This window comes from Salvelinus namaycush, chromosome 9, assembly GCF_016432855.1.
Source record: "Salvelinus namaycush isolate Seneca chromosome 9, SaNama_1.0, whole genome shotgun sequence".
In the NCBI taxonomy this organism is placed as follows: domain Eukaryota; kingdom Metazoa; phylum Chordata; class Actinopteri; order Salmoniformes; family Salmonidae; genus Salvelinus; species Salvelinus namaycush.
Genome location: NC_052315.1, coordinates 11,685,253 through 11,705,156, shown reverse-complemented (window position 1 = coordinate 11,705,156; position 19,904 = coordinate 11,685,253). Strand labels below are relative to the sequence as shown.

The 19,904-nt window shown below is 47.7% G+C and overlaps 1 protein-coding gene across 1 annotated transcript in view; it reads right to left on the bottom strand.

The window, feature by feature from the left end:
- LOC120053918 (ephrin-A2-like) overlaps positions 1–19,591 on the bottom strand; it is a 25,370-nt gene extending 5,779 nt beyond the window's left edge. The window contains exons 1-3 of the mRNA XM_039001230.1: positions 19,300–19,591; positions 19,173–19,179; positions 2,836–3,128 (exon numbers count right to left, since the gene is read on the bottom strand). Of these exons, the coding sequence (XP_038857158.1) occupies positions 2,836–3,128; positions 19,173–19,179; positions 19,300–19,591 (592 nt within the window). The remainder of the gene's footprint in view (positions 1–2,835; positions 3,129–19,172; positions 19,180–19,299) is intronic.
- Between the last annotated feature and the right edge of the window lie 313 nt (positions 19,592–19,904).

Here is a 19,904-nt window from a genome sequence, read left to right as displayed (position 1 = left end):
ACTCACCCACCATATGGCTCAGTAAGGGAAAACAACAAGCAACTCAATGCAACCTCTGATATGCTAACAGCATCACTGGAAAGAACCAAAACACCACAGCATCGGGAAAAGCCAAAGAAAGAATAGCCAGACTGCTAAATAGTCAATGAATGGTACCCGAACGATCTGCACTGATCCTATACACATTCACATACACTATACGCTCACACAGACATAACACACGCAAACTGACACACTCTTTAACACTCATCATATGCTGCTGCTATTCTGTTCTTTATTTTACTCTTATTATTATCTATCCTGATGCCTAGTCACTTTACCCTGCCTTCATGTACATATCTACCTCAAATACCTTATTATTATCTATCCTGATGACTAGTCACTTTACCCTGCCTTCATGTACATATCTACCTCAAATACCTTATTATTATCTATCCTGATGACTAGTCACTTTACCCTGCCTTCATGTACATATCTACCTCAAATACCTTATTATTATCTATCCTGATGCCTAGTCACTTTACCCTGACTTCATGTACATATCTACCTCAAGTGACTCATACCTCTGCACATTTTTTTGTTACTGGTACCCCCTGTATATACCTCCATTCTTGTGTATTTTATACCTTGTTACTATTTTTATTTTTATTAATTTTTTTGAAAACTGCATCGTTGGGATGGCTCGTAGGCAAGCATTTCACTTTAAAGTCTACACCAGTTGTGATATCATTTGATTTGATGTGAACCAGCGAGAGAGCCAGAGAGAGACTTTGGGCCACAGAAGGTTGGTGGCACCTTAATTGGCGAGGACGGGCTTGTGGTAATGGCTGGAGCGGAATTAGTGGAATGGTATCAAATACATCAAACATGGTTTCCATGTGTTTGATGCCATTCCATACGCTCCGTTCCAGCGATTGTTATGAGCCGTCCTCCCCTCAGCAGCCTCCACTGATTTGGACGTAGTGCTGCATTCTTAACCCTGGAAAACCATTTTGTCCAGTCAAAAGTGTAGTCTTTTGTGCCCAAATTGGAAGGCAGCACTTTTGTAATTTCACTGTGGCAAATTATGTTTTACTTTGTCTCTCGGTATCCATAAAATAACACTGTTTTATTTTTATATCGTCGGTATTCATATAATAACACAGTTTTATTTTAATTAAAATATAAAATATCAGGCACCAAAATGGCCACTTTCTTGCATCAGCATCTTTGGTACTTGGTCTTTTAAAAAGATGTGTGGTTGGGGTTCAGGGTGGGTGTGTTTATTTGGGTGTGTATTTGAGTGTGCATATTTGGTATTTGTGCCTGAGTGCACATGGGGTGGAGAGGGGGGTGGAGAAGGGGTTGGGGGGTAGGGGGATAGCGGGGTATGGGGTAGAGGGGTAGGAGGGTATAGGGTAGAGGGGTAGGGGGATAGGGGGGGTATGTGGTAGAGGGATGGGGGTATGGGGTAGAGGGGTAGGGGGATGGGGGGGGGTGGTAGGGGGTAGAGTTGTAGAGGAGGTTAGAGAGGTAGGGGGCTCAATGACTGGAAGTCTATGGGACCAGTTACAGTAGCCCGTCACTGTGCTAATGCTAGTAGCAACCCCCACCCCCCCAATGAACACCTTTCACAGGGTCTGTCCTGCACATGGACACACTGCACCTGGGACATGTGACCACGGAAGGGGAAAAACACCTCCGACGCAGGAAAATGGGAAGTGGCGTGCATACCGCGATCTTGAAGTGCATACCGCGACCTTGAAGTCAAAGTGGGCGTGTGTGGGTGTGATGCATCTGGTAGGTGAGGTGTCACGCCTGTCTGGCCGTGTATAACCCGCCGCACCGCGGTCCGGAGCCAGAAGGACACAATTACCCCCATCAAGTTCCCTCGGCTAAATATGATTTGACCAATCAGCATAATTTGAAGCGTTCTGCATGAGGTCGCCGGTAACTGGTTTTGCACCGATCACGCCCTGTGAAGCTAAGCACCCAGCTAATAGCTTGCTGCCAGTTGACAAATTAAAATTTTAATGAAGGGGTGTAAGAAAATGGGATGAGCCGGGGCACCACACAAAAGGATGGCAGGTCAGGAACAAAACACATGGATGGACAAGTCAACCGGAATCTGGAGATAATGGATATGTCCGGGCTCCCCTCTGGTTGGCTGGATGTTGTGATTGGTAACAGTCTGTTTGATTACTTTATTTCACGCTCCATGATTTTCCTTGTAACAGCTTAATTACATTGCTTTTGCCATGTAACTATATTTTGTTTAAATTCAACTAATTAGCGTAAGGAACCATTTGATATCAACTGGTTTGTAGTTATATTGAATTACTTCAAAGAAGTACCTGGTAACGATCGTTATTTTCTAGTAAATAGCAGGTAAAGTTGGTTTTGATGCAGAATAATCATCCGCCACTTCTCTGTGTATACGGGCTGTGCTCTACCTCTCTGGCTTTCACACTGTGGTGTGAACAGACCGTTCCTGGTTGGTTCCTAGCCTTGGCACTAGCAGGGAGCCATGCATGAGAGCCAAATGAAACCACAAAGCAAAGCCTATTAATTAAACCCCTACCGCTATTTTGGCTTCCTCCCCTTCCTCCCCTTCCTCCCCTGCTTCCCACCAAATGAGATAAAATCAACCTTCAAATGACCAGGAAACAAGTAGATCCATCTGACATTCCCTGAACTTCATCAACTAAAGAGCGATGGGTTGACAGCGCTGAATATTCTTGACGGGTCGCAGCTGCTTCTGTTTGGTGTGGTAAGTCATTTCTTCCTCGCATATTCTTTTCTCTACCTAACTTGGGGACATAACCAGTGTGGCGGTGAATCAAATGTTCTACTTACAGATGTAGTAGTACTCGTGACCCGGCCGGAACTCAAACCCTAGTGAGAAGGGAGTGAAGAGCTGGAACTTCTCGGAGAACTTGAGCGGTCCGTTGGGGCTCTGTGGCCGGTTGCACTCCCAGCGCTTGAAGCCCTTCATGCGGTGGTCGCAGGTGGTGTAGCCGTCGTAGTTGACCATGAAGAGGATGTAACGCTCCATGCGCTCCAGGGGGAGCGGGTCCGCGTAGTGGGGGCAGTAGATGTCCAGGTAGTCGTTGATGGCCACCTCTACGGTGTACTCCCCATGGAGAAACCTGCAGATGAGACAGAGGCCAAATATTAACATCAACTGTTTTATAAACATGTAATATAGGCATGTACTCTAACAGAGCTCCAGATGAAACAACGTTAAAGTGGCCAATGTTGCTCCCCCTGAGTGACCCAACTAAATAACTATGCATTCCACCTAAAGCACTCTCAACGACAGCAGACTTGGGCCCAAAACACTACCTATCAACAGCACCTATCGTCCATCTGATACATACTAATACAGAAAGGTATAAAGGCAACATAACATGGTGCTAATACTCTATGGACAAAGGAGCTGGGTGAGGAGGATGAGGAAGAGGTGGTGAATTGGTGCAGAAGGAGGACAACGGCCTGGAGGCAGGGGTTCACAGAGTGAGAGCGGCTTCATTAAGCTCTTTCACAGGGCCGTGGCTCTCGCCCAGCTATGGCCAAATGACTTTGTCGCTCGGGGCTATTTCGATACAAATTGAGCACCTGCACGGTGGTGCATGTTTACAGGGATCTATACTGCCCTTGCCCCCATGGCTATTAGCTCCATCGCACGGGGCCAAGTGAAACGCAAGCGCACAAATCATAGCGTAGAAGACGATTGCGTGGCTCCATCTCCACTTTCTCCAGGCCCTAGTCCTCTGTCTGGCTCAATCACACTACATGTGGATTCTCCTAATAGTTTTGCGGAAGTAACAAGTCGTTTGGGGGCATCGGGGGGTACGTGCTACGCCACTGTAAGGAACTGTAAGGAATCTAAGATGTGTCAAATAAATGATATCCAGCTCAGGGCTCCAGCTCTGCATTTGGTTTGCTAACTTACTAGTTAAGTGGCTCGATGTCAAGATCAACATCCCTGTTGCCTCATTTTTTTGGTTTGTAAAATAACACATTTTGGAGAAAAAAATTGTGTTTTTTAGCATCCCTTGTGTGCACATTCGGTATCTTCGTATATACCCCAGTAGAGAAACGGTATAAACATCTGTATACGGCCCAACCGTATACAACCGTGGTTTACACATCAGAACTGTTTTCATGCATGTGAAATCTGGTCTTGGTGTATGTACTGTATTTGTACTGTGTACTGTGTTTCGTAATTAACCACATAAACTCTGAAGCCAATATGTGAAAAGGTTTGACACACTGACACCAAATTCACAGACTGACCAGCAAATAAGTCACCCACAAAGAGTCCCCGTTGGAGTCCCCGTTGGACGGTGCGTCACTTCTCCCTCTCAAATTTCCTTATCAGTCGCGCCATGAGGCCCATAATCCTTCAAAGAGCTTTGATGGGGAGAAGTGACGTTGCCATTTTGAGTCTTGTAGTGATAAACCCGTGCACAAACACCAGCCATGTTGGTGAAAGTATCGCCAGATCAGTTGCAGCTCGTGGGCTCAGAGCGTGGAAAAGTGAGGGGGCAGAGGGGACCACAAGGGGGGTAAAATGGGGTTAGGGTTATGGAGGGGAGAGAACGGAGTTACAGGCAGGCCTGGCATCAGATGACAGCTAATCTGAGGGGGTTGGAATTAGTGTTAGAGGGGCCTATCCAGCTCCTCCCCCTCCCTGCCAGCTGCTGTGTGAGGATCTTCTCCAGTCCCCCCTACTACTCCTCCCCCCGCCCTCTGCTACACCCCCCCCCCCCCCCCAACCCGCGTTCAGGATTCAAATAGTGCTTGCAAACTCCCTCCTTTCCCTCTCTGTTGTTTCCTGTGGTTCCTCGCAGCATTACCAGCCATTAATGGCTAGTGGAGGAAGATTGCCAGTCATTAATGGCCAGTGGAGGCAGATTGCCAGTCATTAATGGCCAGTGGAGGCAGATTGCCAGTCATTAAGGGCCAGTGGAGGCAAATTGCCAGCCATTAACGGCCAGTGGAGGCAGATTGCAAGTCCCTAAGGGCCAGTGGAGGCAGATTGCCAGTCATTAATGGGCAGTGGGGGCAGATTGCCAGTCATTAAGGGCCAGTGGAGGCAGATTACCAGCCATTAATGGTCAGTGGAGGCAGATTACCAGCCATTAATGGTCAGTGGGGGCAGATTGCCAGTCATTAATGGCCAGTGGAGGCAGGTTGTCATCATTAATGGCCAGTGGAGGCAGATTGTCATCAATAATGGCCAGTGGAGGCAGATTGTCATCATTAATGGCCAGTGGAGGCAGATTGTCATCATTAATGGCCAGTGGAGGCAGATTGTCATCATTAATGGCCAGTGGAGGCAGATTGTCATCATTAATGGCCAGTGGAGGCAGATTGTCATCATTAATGGCCAGTGGAGGCAGATTGTCATCATTAATGGCCAGTGGAGGCAGATTGTCATCATTAATGGCCAGTGGAGGCAGATTGTCATCATTAATGGCCAGTGGAGGCAGATTGCCAGTCATTAAGGGCCAGTGGAAGCAGATTGCCAGCCATTAATTTATTTTTGTATTTTTTATTTCACCTTTATTTAACCAGGTAGGCAAGTTGAGAACAAGTTCTCATTTACAACTGCGACCTGGCCAAGATAAAGCAAAGCAGTTCGACACATATAACAACACAGAGTTACACATGGAGTAAAACAAACATACAGTCAATAATACAGTAGAAAAATAAGTCTATATACAATGTGAGCAAATGAGGTGAGATAAGGGAGGTAAAGGCAATAAATAGGCCATGGTGGCGAAGTAAATACAATATAGCAAGTAAAACACTGGAATGGTAGATTTGACAGTAGATGAGTGTGCAAAGTAGAAATACTGGGGTGCAAAGGAGCAAAATAAATAAATAAATAAATATAGTAGGGGAAGAGGTAGTTGTTTGGGCTATTTATAGATGGGCTATGTACAGGTGCAGTGATCTGTGAGCTGCTCTGACAGCTGGTGCTTAAAGCTAGTGAGGGAGATAAGTGTTTCCAGTTTCAGAGATTTTTGTAGTTCGCTCCAGTCATTGGCAGCAGAGAACTGGAAGGAGAGGTGGCCAAAGGAGGAATTGGCTTTGGGGGTGACAAGTGAGATATACCTGCTGTAACGCGTGCTACGGGTGGGTGCAGCTATGGTGACCAGCGAGCGGAGATAAGGCAGGACTTTACCTAGCAGGGTCTTGTAGATGACCTGGAGCCAGTGGATGGCAGATTAATGGCCAGTGGAGGCAGATTGAGGAAGGGTTTGATGGAGTTAGGTGACACTTTGTTGGAAATGACTTTGTTAGGCAGTCAGGTGGGAGGAGAGGAAGAACATCAGGTCCGAATATCAATAAAACAGCAGCCAGGGGTGTGTGTTGTGTGTGTGTGTGTGTGTGTGTGTGTGTGTGTGTGTGTGTGTGTGTGTGTGTGTGTGTGTGTGTGTGTGTGTGTGTGTGTGTGTGTGTGTGTGTGTATGTGTGAGGGAGAACTAATGCATGCAAGTCATCTGTGGTCTTGCAATCAATCCCTCGTGCCAGCCTCAGCACTCCCCTCACCCACTGTCACCTACATGTGGTGATTGGTGGTTCTGTTGGAGCCGCCCCCCACCTTCCCCCTTTCAGGCATTTACAGCAAATCAAATATCATCCGGGCTCCAGTTTACTCCTGTCAGGGGGGAGATGGGTTCCACCCTGATGGCTCAATAGGGTCTTGTGCCAGCAGATACCTTCTCAGGACACAGACGCTGTATACAAGCTCAGACATCTCTAACGGTGCCACAGAGGATGTTACGTTCGGCCATGATTACTACAAGTTTAGATAGCCGGCTAGACTCACTAGACTAATTTACCAATCTAAAATGTTTTAACTGACATGGGCTAATTGAGTGACTGTCAGTGAGTGACACATAACAAAAGGAAAACTAAGTTTTGAAATCGCACCTTGTGTATTCTACTATTCTACTAACTATCAACAGTAAGTTTTTTTAATTAAAAAACATTACAGAGGTACGGACTCGGTGACCTCATATGTACTGTAGTTACGGCCCTGTGTGTACTAGCTAGCTAATGTGTACTCGGTAGCTGCATACACAACAATAGTTAACATAATGCCTTGGATCATAGCTAGTGAGCCGGCTGGCATGTACGTAGCACACTGACACCCTGGAACAAAGATACTGACTCATGCAATATACCCGACTAACAAATGTCTACAGGTTGCATGCACACATACCATCTGAGACGCACACATACCATCTGAGACGCACACATACAATCTGAGACGCACACATACCATCTGAGATGCACACATACCATCTGAGACGAACACATACCATCTGAGACGCACACATACCATCTGAGACGCACACATACCATCTGAGACGCACACATACCATCTGAGACGCACACATACCATCTGAGAAGCACATATACCATCTGAGACGCACACATACCATCTGAGACGCACACATACCATCTGAGACGCACACATACCATCTGAGAAGCAAACATACCATCTGAGACGCACACATACCATCTGAGAAGTACACATACCATCTGAGACGCACACATACCATCTGACGCACACATACCATCTGAGAAGCAAACAGGCCATCTGAGACGCACACATACCATCTGAGAAGCACATATACCATCTGAGAAGCAAACAGGCCATCTGAGACGCAAACATACCATCTGAGAAGCAAACATACCATCTGAGAAGCACACATACCATCTGAGAAGCACATATACCATCTGAGACGCACACATACCATCTGAGAAGCAAACATACCATCTGAGAAGCAAACAGGCCATCTGAGACGCAAACATACCATCTGAGAAGCAAACATACCATCTGAGAAGCACACATACCATCTGAGAAGCACATATACCATCTGAGACACACACATACCATCTGAGAAGCAAACATACCATCTGAGAAGCACACATACCATCTGAGAAGCAAACAGGCATTCTGAGACGCAAACATACCATCTGAGAAGCAAACATACCATCTGAGACGCACACATACCATCTGAGAAGCACACATACCATCTGAGACGCACACATACCATCTGAGAAGCGCATATACCATCTGAGAAGCAAAAAGGCCATCTGAGACGCAAACATACCATCTGAGAAGCAAACATACCATCTGAGAAGCAAACATACCATCTGAGAAGCAAACATACCATCTGAGAAGCAAACATACCATCTGAGATGCACACATACCATCTGAGAAGCAAACACACCATCTGAGAAGCAAACATACCATCGGAGAAGCAAACATACCATCTGAAACGCAAACATACCATCTGAAACGCAAACATACCATCTGAGACGCAAACATACCATCTGAGAAGCAAACATACCATCTGAGAAGCAAACATACCATCTGAGAAGCAAACAGGCATTCTGAGACGCAAACATACCATCTGAGAAGCAAACATACCATCTGAAACGCAAACATACCATCTGAGACGCAAACATACCATCTGAGAAGCAAACATACCATCTGAGAAGCAAACATACCATCTGAGACGCAAACATACCATCTGAGAAGCAAACATACCATCTGAGATGCAAACATACCATCTGAGACGCACACATACCATCTGAGACGCAAACATACCATCTGAGACGCAAACATACCATCTGAGAAGCAAACATACCATCTGAGAAGCAAACATACCATCTGAGATGCAAACATACCATCTGAGAAGCAAACATACCATCTGAGACGCAAACATACCATCTGAGATGCAAACATACCATCTGAGAAGCACACATACCATCTGAGACGCACACATACCATCTGAGAAGCAAACATACCATCTGAGATGCACACATACCATCTGAGACGCAAACATACCATCTGAGAAGCACACATACCATCTGAGACGCACACATACCATCTGAGAAGCAAACATACCATCTGAGATGCACACATACCATCTGAGACGCAAACATACCATCTGAGAAGCAAACATGCCATCTGAGACGCAAACATACCATCTGAGAAGCACACATACCATCTGAGAAGCAAACATACCATCTGAGACGCAAACATACCATCTGAGACGCACATACCATCTGAGACGCACACATACCATCTGAGACGCAAACATACCATCTGAGACACAAACATACCATCTGAGACGCACACATACCATCTGAGACGCACACATACCATCTGAGACACAAACATACCATCTGAGAGGCAAACATACCATCTGAAACACAAACATACCATCTGGGAAGCAAACATACCATCTGAAACACAAACATACCATCTGAAACGCAAACATACCAAACATACCATCTGAAACGCAAACATACCAAACATACCATCTGAAACACAAACATACCATCTGAAACGCAAACATACCAAACATACCATCTGAAACGCAAACATACCATCTAAAACGCAAACATACCAAACATACCATCTGAAACACAAACATACCATCTGAAACGCAAACATACCAAACATACCATCTGAAACGCAAACATACCAAACATACCATCTGAAACACAAACATACCATCTGAAACGCAAACATACCAAACATACCATCTGAAATGCAAACATACCAAACATACCATCTGAAACACAAACATACAATCTAGGAAGCAAACATACCATCTGAAACACAAGCATACCATCTGGGAAGCAAACATACCAAACATACCATCTGAAACACAAACATACCAAACATACCATCTGAAATGCAAACATACCAAACATACCATCTGAAACACAAACATACCATCTGAAACGCAAACATACCAAACATACCATCTGAAATGCAAACATACCAAACATACCATCTGAAACACAAACATACCATCTGAAACGCAAACATACCATCTGAAATGCAAACATACCAAACATACCATCTGAAACACAAACATACCATCTGAAATGCAAACATACCAAACATACCATCTGAAACACAAACATACCATCTAGGAAGCAAACATACCATCTGAAACACAAGCATACCATCTGGGAAGCAAACATACCAAACATACCATCTGAAACACAAACATACCAAACATACCATCTGAAACACAAACATACCATCTGGGAAGCATACATACCATCTGAAACGCAAGTATACCATCTGGGAAGCAAACATACCATCTGAAACACAAGCGCATGAGAAGCTGGATGCTTCTCTGATGGTTTGCTATGACAGCCTATAAACACGCACTAGCGCCTGGCCCAGCCTCTTCAAGACGTGGATGTAGATTAAGGCAGCCCCCCACACCTCTCTGATTCAGAGTTAACTGGGTTAAATGCGGGAGACACATTTCAGTTGAAGGCATTCAGTTGTACAACTGACTAGGTATCCCCCTTTCCCTTTCTGTTTCCCTTCCACACACCAAACGTGTTGTCACAACATTCTCACTGCCTTCAATACAACGTGGACAAGCAAGCCCCATGCATGGCGGCCATTTTGTAAACCACCCGTCCCATTCCTCTGAGACCAGAAACACATGGTGGTGATTGATCAATTTAGCTTTCAAACTAGGAAAAAAGCTGGGGTTAGTTCCTGGACTTTGAAAGCTCCCAGAGAGTTTCAGTCTTAACAGTCGGTCTGACCACCAACAAACCCCCGCGGGAGCTTAATTAATCAGGCCCAATGTTTATAAATGCATTATAAAGTGTTTATACCTGGGTGATTTAGGAGGGCTGAACTTTAAATGCCAGCCTGGGTTTCTTGGAAGTTTTTTTGAAGACCACTTTTTCTCTGATTTAATGTCTTGTCAAGCTCGGCTAGGCCCTGGCAGTGTGCTTTAACTCGGCCCCTCTTTATGACTTCATGGGATAAATGTTTGTTCGTAAGGCTGTCTGCTTTTGAAGCCATGCATGCAGGAAGAAGCCATCTGCAAAGGGAAGACGTCAAAACCAAACAAGCACATCTGATGGGACAGCATGGGTAATTTAGAACGCTATTCTGACTTCTTAAGTCTTCAGGGGGTGAAAAAGAGCTAGGATATGCTCTCTCTGTACTATTAGAAATTCTACAACGTCTCTTAAAGCTTAAAGGGATAGTTCAATAAAATGGATTTGAAAAAATCTAGCACTGCAAATTGGAGCTCTATACTTTCAATGTCTAACAACGATTATGTTGTTTAAAAGGGATTTACAAAACAGACAAAATGTCTCAGAAGATACTGTAATCTACTGCTTTTAAAGGAAGAATATGTTAGGACAACATTGTGACCAATACCTTAAAGCTTCCATCACCCATGTGACTAATCATATCAGAACTTCCTGGCCACCTGGACTAATGAGATGACGTGAGTGGAGCAAGAAAGAGACAGGATACAATAGAAAACAGACCTTTCCCCTCCTAGCATTCCTTTCCTTTTCTCTCTCTCTCTCCCTCCCTGCGGACCAGTTCACCCCACCACCCGGCAAAATACAAAAACGTGCTCTCCATGCCACCTGCTCCACCCTTCCGACAGAGAACTCCAGCTGCTTGTTTGTCTGCAGAACACACTTTACAAGACAAACCACCGGCCAGCCCGAATAAATCACAGGATGGTGGTGTGTGTGTGTGTGTGTGTGTGTGTGTGTGTGTGTGTGTGTGTGTGTGTGTGTGTGTGTGTGTGTGTGTGTGTGTGTGGATGGATGGGGGCCACATGGGGTAGAACATTTCTCCTCAGTTTGTGTCTACAGTACCCCAGATTACTCGCCATACAGCCCTTTTATGCGTCTTTAATGCCTGCACCAATCTGTGTGTATAGACTCTGGAAGCCTGACGTACGGTATTGTTGATTTGTTTGTAGCATTTGTCCTGGAATTCCAGGATCAACAGCAAAAAGCCAGACCAGGTTGGTTTACATTGTGAAGATTTTGGCAGAAGTCGGTATACGTTTTCTGGTGGTTGCCAGGATCGGTATCCTAGACGTGGAAATTACGTTACTTATTGTTTTTTTTTACCTCCGCCGTCCGCCCCTCCATTTCTGACACACAGCCAAAGCTAACAGGGGAATTTACTCTGCAATTAACCGATGACCTGGGCAAGTTGACTTAATACAAACAAATGGACTTAATAGCTTGACACAACCCTTTTAAACACTTCAAACCCATTTTTCATCAGCACGTCATCTGATTACATTGGAGTCCCGGTCTAGGCCTTCCTGCCCACAGCAACGTCCAATCTAGGATCTAGCTAGGGCTGTAACATTTGTCACCAGAATTCTCACTCGTTTTCTGGTGCGAGCCCAATATAAGCACGTTAGCATTAGCGATTTGGCTGGAGAATTTCCGTGGACAAGTCATGTAACTGACGTCTCTCTGTGTTTATAATTTAATGAGTTGGAGGGTTGGTGGTGGTGGTGGGTGAGAGGGAGAGAGACAGGACAGGAGCGAGTGCTAGGCTGGGGGGGAGAATGGCCCTTTGTGCTCTCTCTGAGGCCTGTCTGGAAGCCATTTCCACGTGTTAGTCCTCTGGCCCGGCCTGCATCTGGAGCCCACCACTCACCATGTGGAACGTGTTTATTGTTCTTTGTGTCAGGCAGAAACACAGACAGGCCTCCCTCTCTCCCTCCCTACTCTCCCTCCCTCCCTACTCTCCCTCTACCTCTCTCTCCCTCTATCCCTCCCACCCTGCTCTCCCTCTATCCCTCCCTCCCTACTCTCCTTCTATCCCTCCCTCCCTCCATACTCTCCCTCAATCCCTACTCTCCCTTTATCCCTCCCTCTATCCCTCTCTCTCTATTCTCCCTCTATCCCTCCCTCTATCCCTCTCTCCCTACTCTCCGTCTCTCCCTCTATTTCTGCTGTTATTCCAACTAGGCATGGAGCAATTTTCCTATCGAGGCGTTTACACAAACTTAACCTCCAGTTGATGTTCAGCCAACGGCAAGGAAAATTGCTTTGGCAAAACAAAAACAAACAAACGGGAAAGTCGAGGAAGATTTGGGAGGAGGTCAGGATGCATGGGGGCGGATGTATGGGGGAGGATGCATGGGGAGGATGCATGGGGGAGGATGCATGGGGGAGGATGCATGGGGAGGATGCATGGGGAGGATGCATGGGGAGGATGCATGGGGAGGATGTATGAGGAGGATGCATGTGGGAGGATGTATGTGGGAGGATGCATGGGGGAAGATGCATGGGGAGGATGCATGGGGAGGATGCATGTGGGAGGATGTATGTGGGAGGATGTATGGGGGAGGATGCATGGGGAGGATGTATGTGGGAGGATGTATGGGGGAAGATGTATGGGGGAGGATGCATGGGGAGGATGCATGTGGGAGGATGTATGTGAGAGGATGTATGGGGGAGGATGCATGGGGAGGATGTATGTGGGAGGATGCATGGGGAGGATGTATGGGGGAGGATGCATGTGGGAGGATGTATGTGGGAGGATGTATGGGGGAGGATGCATGGGGAGGATGTATGTGGGAGGATGTATGTGGGAGGATGCATGGGGAGGATGCATGGGGAGGATATATGTGGGAGGATGTATGGGGAAGATGCATGTGGGAGGATGTATGGGGGAGGATGCATGGGGAGGATGTATGGGGGAGGATGTATGGGGAGGATGCATGGGGAGGATGCATGGGGGAGGCTGCATGGGGGAGGATGCATGGGGAGGATGCATGGGGAGGATGCATTGGGAGGATGTATGGGGGAGGTAAGGATGCATGGGGGATGATATATGGGGAGGATGCATGGGGAGGATGTATGGGGGAGGATGCATGGGGGAGGATGCATTGGGAGGATGTATGGGGGAGGATGCATGGGGAGGATGTATGGGGGAGGATGTATGGGGAAGGATGCATGGGGAGGATGTATGGGGGAGGATGTATGGGGAAGGATGCATTGGGAGGATGTATGGGGAGGATGTATGGGGAGGATGTATGGGGGAGGATGTATGGGGAGGATGCATGGGAGGATGTATGGGGGAGGATGCATGGGGAGGATGTATGGGGGAGGATGTATGGGGGAGGATGTATGGGGGAGGATGCATGGGGAGGATGTATGGGGGAGGATGTATGGGGAGGATGCATGGGGAGGATGTATGGGGGAGGATGTATGGGGAGGATGCATGGGGAGGATGCATGGGGAGGATGTATGGGGAGGATGTATGGGGGAGGATGTATGGGGAGGATGTATGTGGGAGGATGCATGGGGAGGATGTATGTGGGAGGATGTATGGGGAGGATGTATGGGGGAGGATGCATGGGGAGGATGCATGGGGAGGATGTATGGGGAGGATGTATGTGGGAGGATGCATGGGGAGGATGTATGTGGGAGGATGTATGGGGGAGGATGTATGGGGGAGGCTGTATGGGGGAGGATGTATGGGGAGGATGTATGGGGGAGGATGCATGGGGGAGGATGCATTGGGAGGATGTATGGGGGAGGATGCATGGGGAGGATGTATGGGGGAGGATGTATGGGGAAGGATGCATGGGGAGGATGTATGGGGGAGGATGTATGGGGAAGGATGCATTGGGAGGATGTATGGGGAGGATGTATGGGGAGGATGTATGGGGGAGGATGTATGGGGAGGATGCATGGGGAGGATGTATGGGGGAGGATGTATGGGGGAGGATGCATGGGGAGGATGTATGGGGGAGGATGTATGGGGGAGGATGTATGGGGGAGGATGCATGGGGAGGATGTATGGGGGAGGATGTATGGGGAGGATGCATGGGGAGGATGTATGGGGGAGGATGTATGGGGAGGATGCATGGGGAGGATGTATGGGGGAGGATGTATGGGGAGGATGTATGTGGGAGGATGCATGGGGAGGATGTATGTGGGAGGATGTATGGGGAGGATGTATGGGGGAGGATGCATGGGGAGGATGCATGGGGAGGATGCATGGGGAGGATGCATGGGGAGGATGTATGGGGGAGGATGTATGGGGAGGATGTATGTGGGAGGATGCATGGGGAGGATGTATGTGGGAGGATGTATGGGGGAGGATGTATGGGGGGGGCTGTATGGGGGAGGATGTATGGGGAGGATGTATGGGGAGGATGCATGGGGGAGGATGTATGGGGAGGATGCATGGGGAGGATGTATGTGGGACATGTGTGGGGAGATGAAAGAGATTGCCGTCTCTTTTTACACTTGTGAAACGTGTTTTTTGGGTCAGGCAGAAACACAGACAGCCCACCCTCCCTCCCTACTCCCCCTCCCTCCCTACTCTCCCTACTCTCCCTCCATCCCTACTCTCCCTCTATCCCTATTCTCCCTCTATCCCTACTCTCCCTACTTTCCCTCTATCCCTACTCTCCCTCTATCCCTACTTTCCCTCTATCCCTACTCTCCCTCTATCCATACTCCACCTCTATCCATCCTCTCCCTCTATCCCTACTATCCCTACTCTCCCTGCTCTCTCTCTATCCATACTCTCCCTCTATCCCTCCCTCTATCCCTACTCTCCCTCTATCCCTGCCGCTATCCCTACTCTCCCTACTCTCCCTACTTCCCTACTCTCCTTCTATCCCTCCTCTCCCTCTATCCCTACTCTCCCTACTCTCCCTCTATCCCTCCCTCCCTACTCTCCTTCCATCTCTACTCTCCCTCTATCCCTCCCTCCCTACTCTCCCTCTCTCCCTCTATCTCTCCCTACTCTCCCTCCCTCCCTACTCTCCCTCTATGTGTGCGCCTGTGTGTGTAGCAGCTCTGTGTGTGTGCGTGTGCGTGTGTGTGTGTGTGTGTGTGGCTCTGTGTGTGTGTGTTATAATTATCTGCACTGTGCTGTACCTTCAGCATGGCTTGAATTAACCATGAGACAGTGTTTGTGTCCTCCCTCTCTTAACATGGTGTCCTTGTTTACCCACGATCCTCTCCTGCGTAAGGCCTGGGAGAGGAGGGAGTGCCATCTCAGCTCCTCTCTTTCTCCCTGCCTCGTATGCTAATTGCATTTCCATGTCTCTGTCTGCTCTGAAAGAGCGCCAACTCACAACGTGACACCTCGTTTCCACAGAGAACTGCCGTAGAGCAGAACTACTGTATACGTGTGAATAACAGCAACAATATGGGCCCTGCGGATGTTGTGACTGCAATTAACATGTAGACAATTGAGAGGGCCACTAAATGACTGTCTAGGGCTGGTTATACCGGAGGTAATATGTATGACCAAAGAGCAACACTAACATACAATCATCAATAAGACACATGAAGCATGTTCAACAAATACTTTAACAACATTCAGCCACATCACATCAGTAAAGGTGAGGCAGAGGAGATGAGGGGAGGAAGCTACTGTGGAACACTAAAGCTTACCACAAAATTACACCAATCACGGGCATCACATGGCGGCTGTCCTAACACGCTGTGACAGTTCACAACAACATAGCTAAGTCGAACGACACACAAAACGGAGAAACATTCAAATGTTTTCATGTGGGTTCCTCAAACCACTGTTACGAAAGATGCTATAAACTGTTATGTCTTTCTTCAAACTGCATTAGGAGCCTAAACTTCAAGTGAAATCACCTCATTTTCTTGATCACAAAAGTAAAACAAAAACATTACCACCGGGGGAGTTCTTCTAGTACTCGTCTACTCATCCTCCCTCCCTTCCTTCCTCTCTCCCCTGTGATAATTGTGAAAGCAATGATTCTTAGCTACCAAATGAGACGGAGAAGACACTCCTTCTGTGTACCTGCTGGCATCTGCTGAGAGAAAACCTGGCTCCTTTTCTTATTATTTCACACTCCTCCAAACAAGGGAGGAATAATTACACTTCATCTTCTCCCCAAACCCCCCCCCCCCCCCCCCTCCCCCATCCCACTCGCAACAGCACACAGCAACAGCACACAGCAACAGCACACAGCAACAGCAGAGACAGCAGTAACAACACTGAACACAACAAAAACTAGAGCACATCTGTGACAGTTTGTGCAATCGAAACCCCCCGAGTGGTCTGCACAACAGTGAGGGAGAGGAGAGGAAGAGAGGTGGGTAGGGGATGAGGGGGGAGGAGAGGAAGAGAGGTGGGTAGGGGATGAGGGGGGAGGAGAGGAAGAGAGGTGGGTAAGGGATGAGGGGGGAGGAGAGGAAGAGAGGTGGGTAGGGGATGAGGTGGGAGGAGAGGAAGAGAGGTGGGTAGGGGATGAGGGGGGAGGAGAGGAAGAGAGGTGGGTAAGGGATGAGGGGGGAGGAGAGGAAGAGAGGTGGGTAGGGGATGAGGGGGGAGGAGAGGAAGAGAGGTGGGTAGGGGATGAGGGGGGAGGAGAGGAAGAGAGGTGAGTAGGGGATGAGGTGGGAGGAGAGGAAGAGAGGTGGGTAGGGAATGAGGGAGGGTGCTTGAGCTAACACACCTTGAAAGAGAGGCGGCTGACACACAGTCGCACATACGCACACAGGCACACACACACACACATACTGTACACACACACTGCATCATCCTTCACCTGCCAGTGCATCACCTCGGGCCAAACACAGGTGATTTAGGGCTAAGTAGCATTTAAATGGCAAATGCCTTTCAAGACCGCAGGGAACTACTCTTCTTTAGCCCACAGAGTTCCATCAATACCCCTCCACTTGGGAATAATGGGAAGAGAAAGTGAGCACTCTTTCCAAACGCCGGACGCATCCCTCGCAGATGGGGCACAGATCAAAGTGAATGAGTATTGGCAGAGGCATGATAAATTACACTCCCCGCTTGCTCTGTCCACCCGTTCTTCTGTTGTGGCCTGTAAGGGAAACTAACTCACTCCATCGCTGCAGTGGTCATTGAGTTTACCTCTGCTTAGCAGACACAACAGCTCAAGGGGTTTTAATGTATTGGAACTGACCCTGTATATAGTACACTTACTTACTTATTGTGTTCTTCATATGTCTTCTTATTTCTCATGTGTTTTTTTCTAGGATTACATTGTTATTGATTATTGCATTGTTGGGTTTTGAGTTGGCAAGAAAGGCATTCCACTGTACTTGTGCACGTGACATTAAAACTTGAAAGTTAATGGGTGAGGTTCATGTTTATAACAGGATGTGTAATGATTTGACTGTATGTGTATCAAACAGCTTGTAATGGGGGAAGTGTTGGTTTTCAGAACAAGTGGGTAAAGTGTACTTGTAAGTGTCAGCAGCAGGGACAGAATTTCTGCTTAAGCTGCAAAGGAAATATTAACCTTTGAAATGAATTCAAAGTATAGCAAATCCTGCTCCAAAGCATGACTCTACACTTTCATTGATTGAATATACAGAAGAAACATATCCACAGATCCAGTCTGGTACCTCCCATCTGGAATGTATGAGAACTCCTAAAGGCCTCAGTGAAAAGCACCTTCAGAGCTGTAATACAGTAATTACAGTAATATACCTTATGTTTGCTTCGCCAAGTCTGACATTTACTGGCATGCCTAAGCACAACATTTACTACCTGCATATCTACAATATGGCTACAGAGCCTGCTGGGTTCTGCTGCTATGTTTGCTCCTTCCGCTGTGGTTACAGGATTTATGGATCCCGAGGAATCTGTCTATTTAAGATGCCAACAGGGATAAAGTAGCAGGACCTTTTACGAGCCACTGGATATTCGGTGAGTTTAGGGACCGGGGTTTCTATAACCCTTGCCCTTAGAAGTTATCGAGCTCAACTATAACTGTACTGACCGATCATAGGTGTAGAGTTGATGACCGCAATGTTGTCTGATCTACTAATCATGTTGACACATGTTGATCAGCTATTTACGTTTATGATGACTAAAAACCTTGACAAAAATGTCTATCATTCAGGGAGGACCATGGAGTGGCGCACAATTGGCCCAGCGTCGTCCGGGTTAGGGAGGGTTTGGCCGGCAGGGATATCCTTGTCTCATCGCGCACTAGCGACTCCTGTGGCGGGCCGGGCGCAGTGCACTCTGACATGGTCACCAGGTGTACGGTGTTTCCTCCGACACATTGGTGCGGCTGGCTTCCGGGTTGGATGGGCATTGTGTCAAGAAGCAGTGCGGCTTGGTTGGGTTATGTTTCGGAGGACGCATGGCTCTCGACCTTCGCCTCTCCCGAGTCCGTACGGGAGTTGCAGCGATGAGACAAGACTAACTACTACCAATTGGATACCACGAAATTGGGGTGAAAAAAGGGGGTGAAAGTTTGAGTTTGAGTTCACACAAAAAAACAAAGAACACATACTGAAACTGTACAGAATTATTTAGAGGGAGACTGAGTGATTTCTGCTGTACATGAACTTACCAAGAGGCTATGTAGACATTTCCGATACAGATGTAGAGATTAATAACGCCAAGTAATCAAGCTATCAGCTGTTTAGGACAAGACATCAGGTACCTGTCAAAGGCTTAAAATGAAAATGAAGTATCACAGCTGTTGGTGCGAGTCCCAGGGAAGGCCACAGCTGAGTCCCAGGGAAGACCTCCGCTGAGTCCCAGGGAAGACCTCCGCTGAGTCCCAGGGAAGGCCACAGCTGAGTCCCAGGGAAGGCCACAGCTGAGTCCCAGGGAAGGCCTCCGCTGAGTCCCAGGGAAGGCCTCCGCTGAGTCCCAGGGAAGGCCTCCGCTGAGTCCCAGGGAAGGCCTCCGCTGAGTCCCAGGGAAGGCCACCGCTGAGTCCCAGGGAAGGCCTCCGCTGTGTCCCAGGGAAGGCCTCCGCTGCATTCAGCGATGTTATGATTTATCAGGCTTTAAGCTAGCAACAACAAAAAGCCAGCGAACCAGACATCTTTCAGCTTTGGATAGGGCTGAGTTAGAATACCTCCGTACTTGACTCTTGGCTCGATGCCCAACCTAAGCACGCATACTGGGGACACCGTGCGCTCCACCGCATAACACGGTGCCTGACCAGTACGACACCCTCTCTCTCCGCGGTAAGCACGGGGAGTTGGCTCAGGTCTCCTACCTGGCTTAGTCAGGTGTGCCACCCCCAAGAAATTTTGGGGGCTGACTCTCGGGCTTCCAACCGCGTCGCTGT